General features: G+C 33.8%; 1 protein-coding gene across 4 annotated transcripts in view; it reads left to right on the top strand.

The window, feature by feature from the left end:
• The window catches only part of osp (myosin phosphatase Rho interacting protein outspread), a 719,850-nt gene that overhangs the window by 652,737 nt on the left and 51,159 nt on the right, over positions 1-15,954 (top strand). For all 4 annotated transcript variants that reach the window (XM_085957975.1, XM_085957972.1, XM_085957973.1 and 1 more), the window contains exon 7: positions 15,622-15,759. In XM_085957975.1, the coding sequence (XP_085814101.1) occupies positions 15,622-15,759 (138 nt within the window). The remainder of the gene's footprint in view (positions 1-15,621; positions 15,760-15,954) is intronic.

The raw sequence follows: 15,954 nt of genomic DNA, 5'->3' as shown, positions 1-15,954 counted from the left end.
TCTTATTTGTCCGGTGGTTCTTTGTCCGGTACAAATCTTGCAATCGATTTTTTGTGAACAATCTAAAGACTTTTTCATTTTTACCACGTTTTTATTAGCTCATATTCTTGTTTGTCCGGTACAGGTTTTTTCTTGTGTGTCCAGTATATTTTTTTTTTGTTTGTCCAAGATTTGCATTGGACGATTGAAGATTTTTAACTAATTTCCCAGTCGGAAGCCAACAGCGGTGGAGTGAGGTTGTACAACTTCGCTTGCGTATTCGGGACGCTATTCGCCTGGTTACTCGCGAACGGTTATAAATACGGGATACAACAAAAATAATATTGTTTGTAAATGAATTTGACAATAAACTCAACATGTGTGGTCCCATGTGATTTTGACAATCAGTGCCAGTGCTTGAGAAAAAGTGAAAAATATTTATTGTTGCACGGATAGTGCACTTTGTGCGGGGAGTGCGTCAAACGCTGTGAAGCGAGGGGTTGTCCACACTGTTTTTTGTTCACACTGTTGCGCGAATTCCAAGACCGCGTGAACGGCAAAAGCAATAAAATGGAAAACACCACGATGGAAGTGAATGAAACCAAAAAAACGAAGAAGAAAAGAAACGATGATGAAGAGGAAGTGGTTGGAGAAAAAGAAGAAGAATGGCAGACGGTGACCTCTGGAAAAAAACCCAGAAGAGACTCTGGGGTCACTCCAAAGGGAAACCAAAACATCGTCATGATAGCGACGGGAAGTAAAATTCCATTAAAATTGAAAATAGCGCAGATGCTGCATAAGGCAGGAGTAAAAGTACAGAAAATTTACAATAAAAATTTAAAGACGTACATCCAAGTAGAAGACGAAAAAGAAGCAGATAAAGTGAAACAAGCTGGAGAACTCAAAGATCTCGGTTTTGTGACCAAAGAGAATGACTCCTGCTCTTATGGAGTAATAAGAAAAGTCGATATTGATATGGACCTCCAAGAACTGCAAATGGAAATCAAAAGTGATGCAAAAGTAATCAACCTTAAGAGGTTGACAAGAAAAGGTGATACAGGAGAGCTGACAAAGACCTCGTCAGTCAGTATTAAAGTTGGGGAGAAAATATTGCCGAGAACAATTTACATATATGGAGTCTCTTTTGCTGTAGAACCGTATGTATTCAGGGTTATGCAATGCTACAAATGCTGGCGATATGGGCATATCGCGAACAATTGCGGACGTACAGTAGAAACGTGCCCTAACTGTGGTGAAAACCACAAAACCTGCGAAAAAAATGAGGAAATTACGTGCATCAATTGCAAAGGTAACCACGCGGCAAACAGCCAAAAATGCCCAAAGTGGCAAGAGGAAAAGAATTGCAAAGAAGCAATGAAAAAAATGAACATACCTTTCAAGGAAGCAAAAAAAAAATATGTTAAATAATAGCTATGCTGACATATTAAAACAAAAAAAAATCGTAGGAAGAGATGAAAGCGAAACAATTCAAAAAACTAAGGAAAACAAAAAGAAAGAAGAAGCGGTGGTAGAAGCTTCAGGCTCAACAATAATATCTACAGGTAGTAGCGTAAAGCCTACAAAAAATAAGAAAAATTCAAAGGGGAAGACAGAGGTTAACGCGATGGGAGAAATTATGAAAGTCTTGCTGAAAGGGGGAGACTGGCAGCAGATCATTAAACAACTAATAATTAAAGCAGTGGACTGGGTATGCAAACAATTCAAAGAAGGACACTTAAAGGAAATTCTAGGGGAGGTTCTGGAGCAAAATGGATAATAAAAAACAAATTAGGATTTTACAATGGAATGCCAGAAGTATGAAGCAAAAAAAGGATGATATAGAACTCTACTTAATAAGACAAAAAATTTCAATAGCATTAATCTCAGAGACTTGGCTGAGGTCTGAATTAGACTATCTGAAATTCAATGATTACACGATGTATCGAAAATACAGAAGGGATGGATACGGAGGAGAGCGATTCTGGTGCATAAAACACTGGCGTCTAAAGAAGAAAGAAAGAAAGACGGAAGAGCTAGACAAAATAATTATAAAGCCATTTAACAGAATAGGAGTGAGGACCTGATCGAAGGATCCCCTTCTAGAAGAGAAGAGGCGATATGACAGCGAGTCGCAGTCAAAGCCTCGGTAAAATCACAAAAAAAAAAAAAAAAAACTAATTTCCCGACTAGCTAGACATTTGAAACTTTTAGGATATATCAGAACACGATGCCAATGCATTTTTTAAAACTTTTAGCCATCTTTAAGTAGAATTGAATTCATTTTCAGTTAATTCTGTTTTGTATGAAAAGTTATTTCGACACCATTATTGGTTGCTAGGGGTCTAGGGTCCTAGCAACTAAATTATTAATATATACGTGCACTACTATGGAAATCAATATGACATGTCAAAATGATATTTCAGTATTATTTCTATCGAGTACAAATTTTTTTGATCGTTTAAGCTAGTCAAGTCAAGTTTATATGATTTAACAGAAAATTTAAAAACGTTGTAAATATAAAGTTCTTTTTATATATTATATATAAATAATTCTAACGGTATCTATTGTTTATACATAAAACCTTTGAATTCGTATAGTACTAATGCTAAAGGGACATGGCAAAGTAGTCCAAGGTTCGGCGTGAATTACTATTAGTATCGTTATATCAAGAATAAAATATCAAAAAAATTAAATGATTCTATATTAAGATTTATTCTTTAAATCAATAGATAAAATCAGGGCTTCCTGTTCCGTCCGAGGTTAATAGTTTTCCAGAGGCTGGAGGAGATATTTAGTCATGGCGGTTGCCTTCCGTCTATGTTTGTAGGTTACATGTAAGTTGTACGTATGCAGTTCATCGTAGCACACTAACATTTTATCAAATGACGAGTTCTTCGTTGAACATTTCACCGTGGAATACATTTGTACGTATCTTACAAAATGCGGCGATAGTTTGCAAATAGTACTGTTCCAATTAGATTAACCCTAAGCTAACCATGTTAAGACATCTCATAAAATCCTCTACATGTTGTAGCATACGTACAAATATACTCCACGGTGAAATGTTCAACGAAGAATTCGACATTTGATTAAATGTTACACGAACTCATGTTTCACGTACTGCGGCGCACGAATAAGTGTCCTGCGGTGAACTGTTTACGTACAAATTTCCGGATACGATGTTTGTAACCATTTTAAAATGTACCTGTAATAGTGTAAAAGCAGGACATACAGTAAAAGAAAAACACAAAATAACTTCGCCGGTACTTCAGTTTCTCATAATTATATTCAAATTCATAACAAAAATAATATTAACGGTTGTGTATGTAGGTACTAGGTATTCGACATTGCAGTGTGCGACATAAATTTAAATGTAATTTAGTAGCGTAATGAAACATTGGCAATGCCTACATTGCATACATTATGACAATAATGATATTGATTTATTCATAAATTGCATTGAAATTATTATTCCAATAAACATGCACAGGCGACATAAATCATGTGAGTGTGGGAGCAGACTGGGCACCGTTCGACAACACATCTCTGCCAACAATCGATTTTATCTAACCAAAGTCATCGAGTCTATGGAAATAATATTATCTATTGAAAGATTTATGAGACAATAGAACATTTGATCATACTATAATGTCAACATTATTAACACTTTAACCCTATTTGTGAAATGTGACTCCTATGTAGCAATTTTAATAGTATTAAGTTACGGTTGTTTAAATTTTTATATAAAAAAACGGTAACCCAACAAAACAGAACAGCCAGGACAAAAATGAAACATTAATTTTTGTGGAATATATTTAGCTTAGGTTAGGTTAGGTCGTTATGTCGTTGTACCAAGTGATACCAAATATCATAATGCCTAAATCCCCCATCAAAAATCTTCCAATCGACAGAGTTGGGAATAATATTATTGTAACTGTAAATGAGTCAAGGCTAGACCAGGATTCACAGCGAAACAAACAAAAAGAAAGTTACCGTTATCTGTTTCTGGGCGGACGAAGGATCGAGTGTAGGTACGGTCAGTCGGTAATCTACCCTTGAGCCTTGAACGTCGCCTCTAAATACGATTTGCCACCTCTTTGCGCCAAAGCGTGCGTTTACAAATGTTATTAATAATTAATTGTTACTTGTCAAGCGAAATATACTTACGTAATGTCCCTGAATCAGTGTTTTTAATAAGTGGAAAAGTGTAAATCAACACCCTAGGTAAACCCATACCCATCACTGGTCACCCAATCATTTTGAACATATTATATCGTTTAAGATGAGATATCCTAAGCTTGCCGGCAAAGTCCCGTTTATTTGAGGCTTTCTAGCGATTAGGAATGCAGAAATTAGGTATATAATTTGATTTATTATGGCGTATTGGAAATCTGTGCTATTAAAAATCTATCAACATAATAGAGATAGGACAATTTCAATATTAAATTTATATTTTTCATGAAAGGTCATAGTTATATATATCATTGTTCTGTTTTGTCACTATTCTGTTTTGAAATGGAACCAAAAAAACATATTGTAACCTAACCTTAATTATTCAAATAAAACACAACAGAATAATATACTTAATTAACATAATTTAGCTTAATAAAAACGTGACTTATTTCTGACTTTGGGATTTGGTCAGCTAATATAACAATGCAAATTGCATAGCTATTTCTACAAACAAATAACAGCTAATGTCAGACCAAACCAGTATTTTTAAACGACACGTGTTTCGTTTAATTTTGAAGATTGTCAGGTATGGTAGTGTTTACTGTTTGTAATAATTATATAGATGAAACAAGTCATGGTATATTTAAAAATGACGATAGTTTTATGTTTTGAATATAGTATTAATTACGCAATGATATTAATATATTCATAATATACCTATTATCTTTTCGTTTTCATCATAAGATACGCCGTGTCCGGAAACTTGTACGTATTTAGTTCGCCGTATCATACTTCACCGTGAAATGTTGTATCGGAAATATATGGCCGTATATTAAAGATTGTCCAACCTCTTTAGGTCCTATAGTACTGACATAAATAAAACATGGTTCTTGTCGGTTTACACTTTACAAGAAGCCAGCAGCAAACAATTTTTGAAAATAGCCGATATATTTGATTATTTGTTAGGTTAGGTCAGGTTTTCATTCTTGAATTCATAAATTTTGCCAAAATCAGCTATGAAAATTGAATTAATGTTCATATTGAATCTAATAAAATTGGAGACCGTATAGTATACAGTCATCTCTTTCCGATAGAAAGCTCACGGCGAACTATGCCACGGTGAAATGTTTTATGTACAATTTACATATAACCAAGATACATATACCTACCACAGCGTCGACCGTTTTTACATCTGCTGGTCTTGCTTCGCCTCGTACTGCGTCTTCCGTACTAACCAGTGAATAGTACTTGGACTGTGGTAGGTATTCTTACGTACGATTTTCTATCTCGATTTTATCATTATCACAAACTAAAACATAATATCTTTAGACAAATTACTATAATTTATAAATCAATTATATTGGTATGTAATATTCGTATTAAACCTTCATTAATTTTTTATCGTTCAATCTCAATCACCTTTTGCTTTTTTCTCATATTGAATAAACATTAATCAAATATCATGAAAGTATTTTAATGAGCTTGTAACTAACTCATTAATGGTGATAATCACAAAAAATGCACGCGCTAAAAGATACTTTTGTAACTCGGCGATTGATAAGCGAATAATGGGTATATTTCCACACTATTAATCATTCGCTTTTGCAATGCAATAATACCAACTTTTCAATAAGTTTACTCTTGAATTTAGAAATAGTCCAAGGCAGTGGCTCTCAAAATTTTAATAAAAATACATTTATTTAATATAGGAACTTTATCAAATGTAGGGTAAACTGAGGTTACTCCGTGATAGTTGTAGTAGGAATTTTATGATAATAGTGTATTTATTATAATTAGTATTACCGGGTCGAACCCGGAGCTCCCGGATGGAAGGCCAACGCCTTACGCACTGCACCACGAGGTAATAATGATGGTAGTATGAATAGATATTACGTCATGCGATAATTTAACAAACACACTTTATCCTTATTTCTGGCGACTGCTGAATTGCCAATAATATATTGTCTAAACATTAAGATTGTTTTTAAAGATGTACACACATAAAAAAACCACATGTTTTCTATTGAAAACCCTAACAACCTTAGTATCAAGGAATAAGCACAATTTTCCCTACGTATTATTTAATATTTTCAAAAGATACTATGTACCTGTATTGTTATAGTTAATCCATTTCCCTGTTAAAAACTATGCAATGAGTGATTGTTAGCCGGTTATTTATCTATTAGGTATATAATATAAGATATGTACCAATATTATTTTCTTTTAATTTAAGCCACCGCAAAGCAAAGAATTATATGATATGTATATAAATTCAAATACGTAAATGTGAGTATTTGAATTATGAATATTAATAAGTATCAGTGAATAATTCCCAGTCTCTTAAATATGTAAAATCTTTCTAAAAAGCAGTTATATTTTTATGTGATTTTGTGTGTGCTATATACATACGAAGGTAAACGTCTCCATATAAATGCACGCACTGGGTGACTAAATTGGGACTTATTTTATTAAATCGAATTATCGGAAGATTCAATTTCATATTTTAGTAAAAGCCTAAAGATCTTAAATGGACTTAAGTTAATCTGACTCTAAAACTTACTTGAAGTATTATGGTTCTGGAAATTTCAATGTTATAAATAGACTTAATAATATGTGAATTGGTTCTTAGATAATAGGTTTATGATAATTTATATTCAACATCTGCAGCTAACTTAATTTACTTAAGAAAAGTCAGACTTAAAACACTTTAGCCCCATATATGCAGATATATAATAATATATTACATCGGATTATCTGAAAAATTATAATGTTGAGAATATGTACCTAACAACTACATGATTATTATCTTACATTATGTTCAAAATAACGTATATTATATCAAAACAATTGTGTTGCTTTAATTTAAGAAACCGTTATAAACTTTTGAATCACTTAGGTATATATTATTTTTGTATTTCATTGGAACATATTATTATTTCCAGCACGACAAGTGCTTTACTAGGCCACGCGCAGCTAATACGCGGCAAATTAATTAATTTAAAAAAACTTACTCGAACACGCGTTTTTACACAACACGAAAAAAATGTTACGTTTTTTTTTTACCTTACGAATATATAGATTTCTGTTTTTTATGCAATTAATCAATCAATCAATTTTATGTAAATATTCAAAATGCAATTGACCACACATTATTGTTGTTTAAGACCCAGATAGGAAGATATTAATTAATCAGTATGAGCATAAACGATATTATTATAGTAGGTAATTGGTTTTAAAAAAAAATATATTCACCACGGTTAATGGGCCCCTGGTTTTATAAAGGTGGTCACATACTACAAGGGGCTAGGTTAGAAATGGCATTTCGCGGTGTGAGGTCCACGCTTTCAAAATATTTTTTTTCTACACTCATTGTTTCTGGATCTGCCATTCATAATAAATTTATCACGCGTGATGATGACATAATACTGTATATAAAGACAACTTGAATACATTTTGGCTCTTATGCATAAAACAAAAGATGTCAATTCAATCAATTTGAGTAGTGTTGTGCAACATTGGTTTCATAAATCGTATTCTAAACACGTAGTCCGCGCCTTAAGGCTTTATCGGCATTTTATTTCTACCTACTATCGCTGACTGCGTATTTTTTATCGGCAATTTCCTCACGGTTGAGGATCGTAACCATTCTAAATTACAACCATCTTTTGAGGAACAAATAACCCACAGGGGGATGGAGGTGGTGGCGTGCCGAGGTGTGGGGTTTATGAAGAGTTTACGAGGCGTGCTCAAAGTGCACAAAAAGCATACGCACTCTGTACCTATTACCCACGTTAGCCCATTAGAGACAGGTAGATTTTTCACTTAAAAAGGCACACTGATTACTAAAATTGATATAACTCATTTATTATTCATTTGTTTCAAATGAATCTGTTTGTTATTTGTAGGTTGTAGGCATTGAATTCTTTTATTATGTATTTATATTTTAAGTTAACTTTGTGTATCAGTGTAATCAAGAAAACATGTCAAATATAGTTTTTTGTGTTTTTTAGCCTTTTATATACAAAATGGCAAAGGTAAAAAGTCCTTGATAGAATTAAATGATAAAAGAGAAATATACTAAAACTGAAGAAAAATATAATATTCTTCAAGATATTTAGAAGGTACAGGGTCATTTTATGTTTTTACTCTTTCAAACACCCAATACCTACCGACTATTATTTAAAATAGTGGCAAAGTAGTGAAATATTTGCTTTTTATTATTTCGGAAAGTAGACAGACGCTGCTTAATTGAGATATCTCAAAATCGTTCATAATAATATTACGATCCTAAAGATACACTTTTCAATAACGTCGTCAGTTTGATACCTATACATACTCGTTTATTCTAAACTTGCCAAAGCAAAATACCTACTTTATCTTATACTTAAAGATATTTAATTTATTTATTTTAATGCGCATCAAATTTCTGATTATCGGATACTAAACGCAGGTAGGTCGGTACCTATTTTAGTGAGAAATAAAACACGATGAAACAATAGTTTTCATGCATTATTTTTTAATGTTTTCGTATATTATTCCGAATACCTGCGTATATAAAATAATAATTTAGCAATTATTCATCTAAAGAAGCTCTTGTCTTCAAACATGAAATTAAACTGGAGCACCGTTGACACAGTATAGGTATTCGTTGTCAATTTTGAAATATATTTTTGTTAAAATGTGTGGTTTTTTACGTATCGACATTTTTCGATGTTTGCACTTTTTTTCGATACGCGAAAGCAAATGTATTGACTTCGTTCTTGTTAGACTAAGTAAATTTATTTGCAATTTTATTTTTACGAAATCTAGCGTTTTTTCCTGCCAAATAGCTTGTTTTCATACCCCGCTGGCATGTTTTTGTCAACGACAGCTGGCAACACTAATCCGTTATCCTTTGTTAAGCAATCAAATCGGGCAGTTAGTAAGTAAACGTTGATGAACGTTAGCGATGGTGCCCACAGAACGCGTCGGGCGCGCGAAGTCCGCGTATGCAGTGTTTATTCATAACCATAATCACACGTCTCTTCCCGCGCATTACCCTTCACCTATGTTATAAGCGGCCCAAGCAGCACAAAATAAATATTATTACAGCGCCTCTCATAACAAAGCAATAAAAATATTATATTATTTCGGGGCTTGTAATTAAAATTTACGATGACATTATTCAACCAGCGATAAACTGAACACGCAATAAAATAAAACAATGACTTCTCTGTAATTAAATAATTGCTTTCCGCCCGTCGATCGACGATGCCTCGCGCGGCGTGTTTTTACTCGCTGTGTTCAATGGATGGACTCCATTGTATTTTCTTTCATTCGTATCGCCGAGAAGCGGTGATTCGCGAAAAAACGATGATTCATGCGGCGCGCGCGTAAAATGCGTCGTCAAATCCAGTGGGCGCTGGCGTATTTGATTACGTTGTATTTTCGTTGATTTACGCGCCACTTGTAGAAATTTTGCGCGAGCGCCGCACTCGCTGCGTCAATGGGCTTTATGCCTTAGCGATAGCGCTCACAGAACGCGTCGAGCGGGCGAAGTCGGCGAATGCAGTGTTTATTCATAACCATAATCACACGTCTCTTCCCGCGCATACCCTTCACCTATGTAATATGCGGCCCAAGCAGCACAAAATAAATATTATTACAGCGCCTCTCATAACAAAGCAATAAAAATATTATATTATTTCGGGGCTTGTAATTAAAATTTACGACGACATTATTCAACCAGCGATAAACTGAACACGCAATAAAATTAAGCAATGATTCTCTGTTATTAAATAATTGCTTTTCGCCCGTCCATCGACAACGCCTCGAGCAGCGTAATTTTGGTAGCCGTGTTCAATGAATGGACTCCATTGTATTTTCTTTCATTCGTATCGCCGAGAAGCGGTGATTCGCGAAAAAACGATGATTCATGCGGCGTGCGCGTATATTGCGTCGTGAAATCCAGTGGGCGCTGGCGTATTTGATTACGTTGTATTTTCGTTGATTTACGCGCCACTTGTAGAAATTTTGCGCGAGCGCCGCACTCGCTGCGTCAATGGGCTTTATGCCTTAGTCCATCCAAATCGACGTTACGTAATCGTATGGGTTAATAATTTACGCCACCTATAACTTCAAGAATCTGATTAGTGATTACTTAGCAATAAATAAAAGCTGTTTCTTGTCCAACTACTGCTTCTCTCGCTACTATAATATATTATATAATAATTACTTGATATAAAATTAGCATTTCAATTGCTTTCTGATCTTTGTATCTTGTCGCAGAGTTTTTGTTTCATTTTTTTATACACGGCACTAATCCTCGGGTAGGCTGTCGTATTCCAATGTTTTTGTAAAATATTTTTACACAATTCGTTGGAGCATAAACAGTAGTGAAAACTAGATACCTACTTGCATAAAATATATGCAATTTCATTTTTTTTTAACATATTGCGGACATTACAAATTATAAGTTTAAGACGTTCAAAACATGACATGAAACATTATTATAAAGAAGAAAAGTAATAACAGCGATAAAAATGAAAATATAATAATTACAAGATAAAAAGAACTTTTTATATACAACGTTTTTAAATTTTCTGTTGAATCATATAAACTTGACTTGACTAGCTTAAACGATCAAAAAAAATTGTACTTGATAGAAATAATATTGAAATGTCATATTGATTTTCATAGTAACGCACTTATATATTAATATTAATAATTTAGTTGCTAGGACCCACTTAGCAACCAATAATAGTTTGACGGTTTTCTTCCGAAATAACTTTTCATGCAAAACATAATTAACTGAAAATGAAATCAATTCTACTTAAAGATGGCTAAAAGTATTAAAAAAACGCATTGACATCGTGTTTTGATATATTCTAAAAGTTTCGAATGTCTAGCTAGTCGGAAAGTTAGTTAAAAATCGATTGCAAGATTTGTACCGGACAAACATCCACCGGACAAATAAGAATATGAGCTAAGAAAAACGTTGTAAAAAGAGAACATAATATAAACATATAAAAGCAGTGAAAATACAATTATACATACACCGAGTAAACTCACTCTCACGCAAGTATTTGGTTCGTATTTGGTTTCGTATTTGGTTGAACATAGTTATCGTCCTCCCAATTGGCGTTACCAGTGCCAGGCCAATAAACAACTGATGCTCTCTATTTCTAAGATAGTTATCACGGACACGCAGGTCAACACTGCCCAGAATGGCAGAGTTCTCATTTATACCTCGTATAAGTAAAAAAAAAAAATACGTAGCTAAATATTATAAATTGCTGACTTCAGTATGTAAACATACTACTTAATGTCCCAAGCGACAAATCGATATAATGCACGTGTTTTAATTTAGTGTAGTCAATTTCAGTTTTTCTAATACGGCTTATTTAGCTTTTTATGTATACTTATAACTACTTTATATGATTTTATGTAGATTTTTCTTAATACATATTTTATTTTATACGCGTGTAGGTACAATCTTTTCTGTAAGTATTATATTCACATGTCATGCTGTGAACGTCTCCAAATTTTAATTTTTAATTTAATTATTTTAATTCGGAACAGATATTATTAAAAAAAAATATATTAGTGCCGAGCGGGACGACTTAATAATAGTTTAATTAAACATGTTTTGTAATGATATAATAATTATGTATAGTTATGTGTTATGTCTCTATAGCGAAGGGCGATTTTATTTTCATTGCCCCAACAATCAGTTGTGGATCTTTACCGCCTCACGAAGAGTTACGGGGAATCGATGTTAATTATTTACTCCGTGGCCCCCACATCCTGAAGCGGGCCCCAGGATAGGATATTTGGCGGGTCCCCTTACCTATTGCTAGGATTAAAGGTAGTGTGACGGTTTACAGTAGCGTTTTCCAAATGGCGTTCCAGGTAAAATTAATGGTATTCAGTGTATTTTTAATGATTTGCATTGCACAACCACGTGTTTTAAAATGTTAAACCTCTCAAGTCAAATAACCGGCAGGCGACTTTTTTTACAATTAGAGCAAATTTATGAAGTATGTTTATCTTACTTATCCGGTCGATCCACCCTGCCGGGCCCCCAGGTTAGAGCCCTGTCAGTCCCTCCATGCTTTCCTCTACCTAGCAGGTCCATACTAAATACTCAAGATTCGATACCGAGACTTACGACTTCATAAGCGGCCACGTTACCACGTAAACTTTTTAGTGTTTGTGATTTTAAACTTAATTTTGAAACTTTTATTTAATTTTCACTAACCGACCCTTCATAAAATAAATATGCTTATTCTTTTAGAACGAATCTGCAATTGGTAAACATAACTAATATTTTATGAATTTACATGTATGATACTAGACCTCTCGCATAGAGATTTATTAGTTCTGATTATTAATAATCGTGTTAGATTGGTTCAGGGGCGTCCCCCTTTACTCCGCCCCCACCCCCGCGACAGAAATAAACCCCGCAGTTTGTCATGTTGGCAGGGTATCATTATCGTGTGTGTGCGTTGTAATTAAAACTAAGAATCCTTCGAGCATTCATTGGATCCTGGAATTTTTGTTCATTACGTATGTAAGATTACAGGACACGCATGTTGAAAGGATTCTGCGCAATTTTTGTTTTCAATTTAATAATAATTATTTTAAATCAACATGTGACTTTATTCATTGTTTTGCTATTATCTACAACTAGGTAGGTGGCCAATGATTTTACCACGCTTTTCTTAGCTCGTATTCTTGTTTGTCCGGTGGCTGTTTATCTAGTACAAATCTTGCAATCGATTTTTAGCTAACTTCCCGACTAGCTAGATATTTTAAACTTTTAGAATATATCGGAACATGATGCCAATGCATTATTTTAACACTTTTAGCCACATTTAAGTAGAATTGAATTAATTTTCAGTTAATTCTGTTTTGTATGAAAAGTTATTTCGGAAGAAATCCGTAATCCAATCCACTATTATTGGTTGCTAACGGGGTGGTCCTAGCAACTAAATTATTAATATATACGTGCGTTAGTATGAAAATCAAAATGACATTTCAGTATTCTATATTTGTTTGTTTGTTGCAAAATAGCAAAAAAAATGATTTGTTGACAATTGCCTTATTTGTCCTAAATTATTAATTCATAGAATTGTCAAGTTTATATGATTCAACAGGAAATTTAAAAACGTGGTATATAAAAAGTTATTTTTATTTTGTAATTATTTATTCTTAACAGAGTAAGTCTATCGTTCGTTCGGTTATAACTATTAACTACTCTACCAATATTGATAAGATTTGCACAGCTTATAGAGTCCGTTGTCTGTCGTCAAAGCAATATTAAATTGGAGAAAGTGGAGGTTGATTTAAATAAAACAAGGCGGTACTACCCAAATAGTAAACTGTGTTTATTCCCTTTTCGTCAAAATCAACCTTTATTTGAGAATCCGGATAAGTTCAAAATCGGTTGTAATAACGCGTAGTCTCATATTTTAAAATGTATTCGTAGCAAATCTAATTTTTTTTCAATATCCGTATCACATTTCTGAATTCTTTATGGGAATATAGTATACAGAATATTCTTATAGATTACGTTGCTGGTACCGACTTAGTACACTTTTACCACATATGCTGAAATCTCGATTCTCTTTAATCTAAAAAGAAATTTCTCAACAATAACGCACTTGCAACAATATGAAAGAAAGCGCAAGTGATAATACGAATCAATATATTTCTTAATTGTTTGTATCTGTTTCCTTTTTCCATATTTTGAACGGACGAAGTCGTGGTCGATTGCAAGTTATATTCAATTTAATTATATTTTACAGCCAATTAAATGAGTTGCACCCAGATTTATTCTTTTAGGCAGTAAATAATGAAGCATCCATAAAGTAAACAAATAAACGGATAACACAACTCGTACTTTTGCGTCTGCGGAATATTTTGCGATTGGACGTCAGAACTGTTAATAATACTATAACTTAGGTTTCCTTTTTATTTGCTGTAGTAGCAACCACTAGTAAGTAGTAGTAGCAACTAGCAACCATAAAGAACACAAAATATAAATAAAAATAATCTCTGAATTAAAATATACCGTCTGCTGCCAATTTTTCATGATTTTTTTCCCGCAAATAATGAAGAAACAGCTGTCACACGTCTTACGAAATATTTTTCAATGTCTTTATATTATTAAAACGTGTGTGGTAGGTACTATGTGATGTTTCGAAGTATTTTGTCCATACCAATTAGGCTCAGCAACGAACTATGTGATGTTTCAAAGTATTTTGACCATACCAATTAGGCTCAGCTACGAGTTATAATAAATAGTATTCTCTACAATAAACGGGCAGACCCTCACTGTGTTTTTCATATTTTAATTTGAATATTTACAGCTGACTTTTAGCCCTTCCCTGCGGCTGCGATGTTTATGTCTGCTTAGTGACAAGCTTTGAAACAGACGCCCGTCGTTATAAATCGATGCTTAGCTCAAGACATCTGAAACTCAACAGATAATAATAAAATAATTTCTGGATATTGAACTTTCTTAAAAAAGCTGCGCGTCGAAGTTTGGAGTATTTTTTTCATAAACAATATTAGGTACGTCATATCCTCAAGTCGCACACGTACCTTCAAGCGATTATGTTGGTCGTAAAGATTCATTTACTATTTTCACCCACCTTTCATGCATTAGCTGCATGAATACTGTTTCCATGTGTGTATGGCTGGACTCTAAGAATCTATGATTGATGATGAGGCTATGATTTATTTCGTGTGTTTGATATATATAAATAAATAATTATTAATGTTTTGGGCAGTACACAATCGCTGAACATATTAACTTCCTGAATAGTTTTGTCAACTACTTTTATAAGATATGAACGTGCCATCGCTGCTTAATAATTCCACTAAATGTCATGATCTGGAAGAGATGATACACAAATCTCGACGTTTATGGAGATTAGAAACAACAATGTCGATTACAAACACCTTACAAATTGTTTGAAACTTTTGACAAGTGACATTGGCCATAGACAGTATGTATCTGCTCCGTATAAAATCTATTGTCACAAAGAAATGTATTCCATGCAAAAAGGACTGATATCGACATTGGTCATTTTTCAACACAAGGATTCAAAATGACTTTGGTCCATGGATTTTATGGACATGGCGATTTTAAAACTAACCATGTAATTAACTCACTTTAGTCAATTTTTGACATTGGACCTTTTAGAATTGAGTCACTGATATTATAGTTATGTCCAATTTCATTAAGTCGCCGAATCCGCGTTGTTTTAACTTTAAATGGTGTATTACGATAAATGAAAATACGAAACCGGCGATCTTTGAGAGATGAATTATTGTCAAATAACCTCACAGTATGAAAATGAATTGTAATTAGTCACATAAGAAAAGCTCATTGAATCTGCAGAACAATCTGACTGCTTCTTCTTGTAGACAAACCTTTTGGTTATAGTCATATTAATTTATGTTTTTTTTCTTATTTTTCAGTTTACACCGATCAGCCCGTGTCATCAGCGTCACCGCCGACCCGCGACAAGATCAACAGCGAAGACAAAGCTCGTTCCAGGAGAGGCGCCGCGAGAGAGAGACGCCGCGCCGCATGGGACGCCGCGGCGGCGCAAGACGGTGAGCTTTTAAGTTATGGCCGTAGAAGCACCCTTTGATACAGTCTCATGTTATTTATCCTATAAATACGTAATGCACGACTTAATAGATATTTATTTACAAACAACCAACGCTGAAAAATATTTAATGTATGTATGTAGGCATAGAATTGTACACGGTTGACAAACACGACAAAATATTGCAATACGAAAAAGA

This window comes from Rhyacophila brunnea, unplaced genomic scaffold (assembly GCF_057557595.1).
Source record: "Rhyacophila brunnea isolate RB1 unplaced genomic scaffold, BYU_Rbru_1.0 scaffold_7, whole genome shotgun sequence".
Lineage (NCBI taxonomy): Eukaryota > Metazoa > Arthropoda > Insecta > Trichoptera > Rhyacophilidae > Rhyacophila > Rhyacophila brunnea.
Note: the sequence above shows the minus strand (reverse complement) of the source record. Positions and strands in the feature narration are given on the sequence as shown.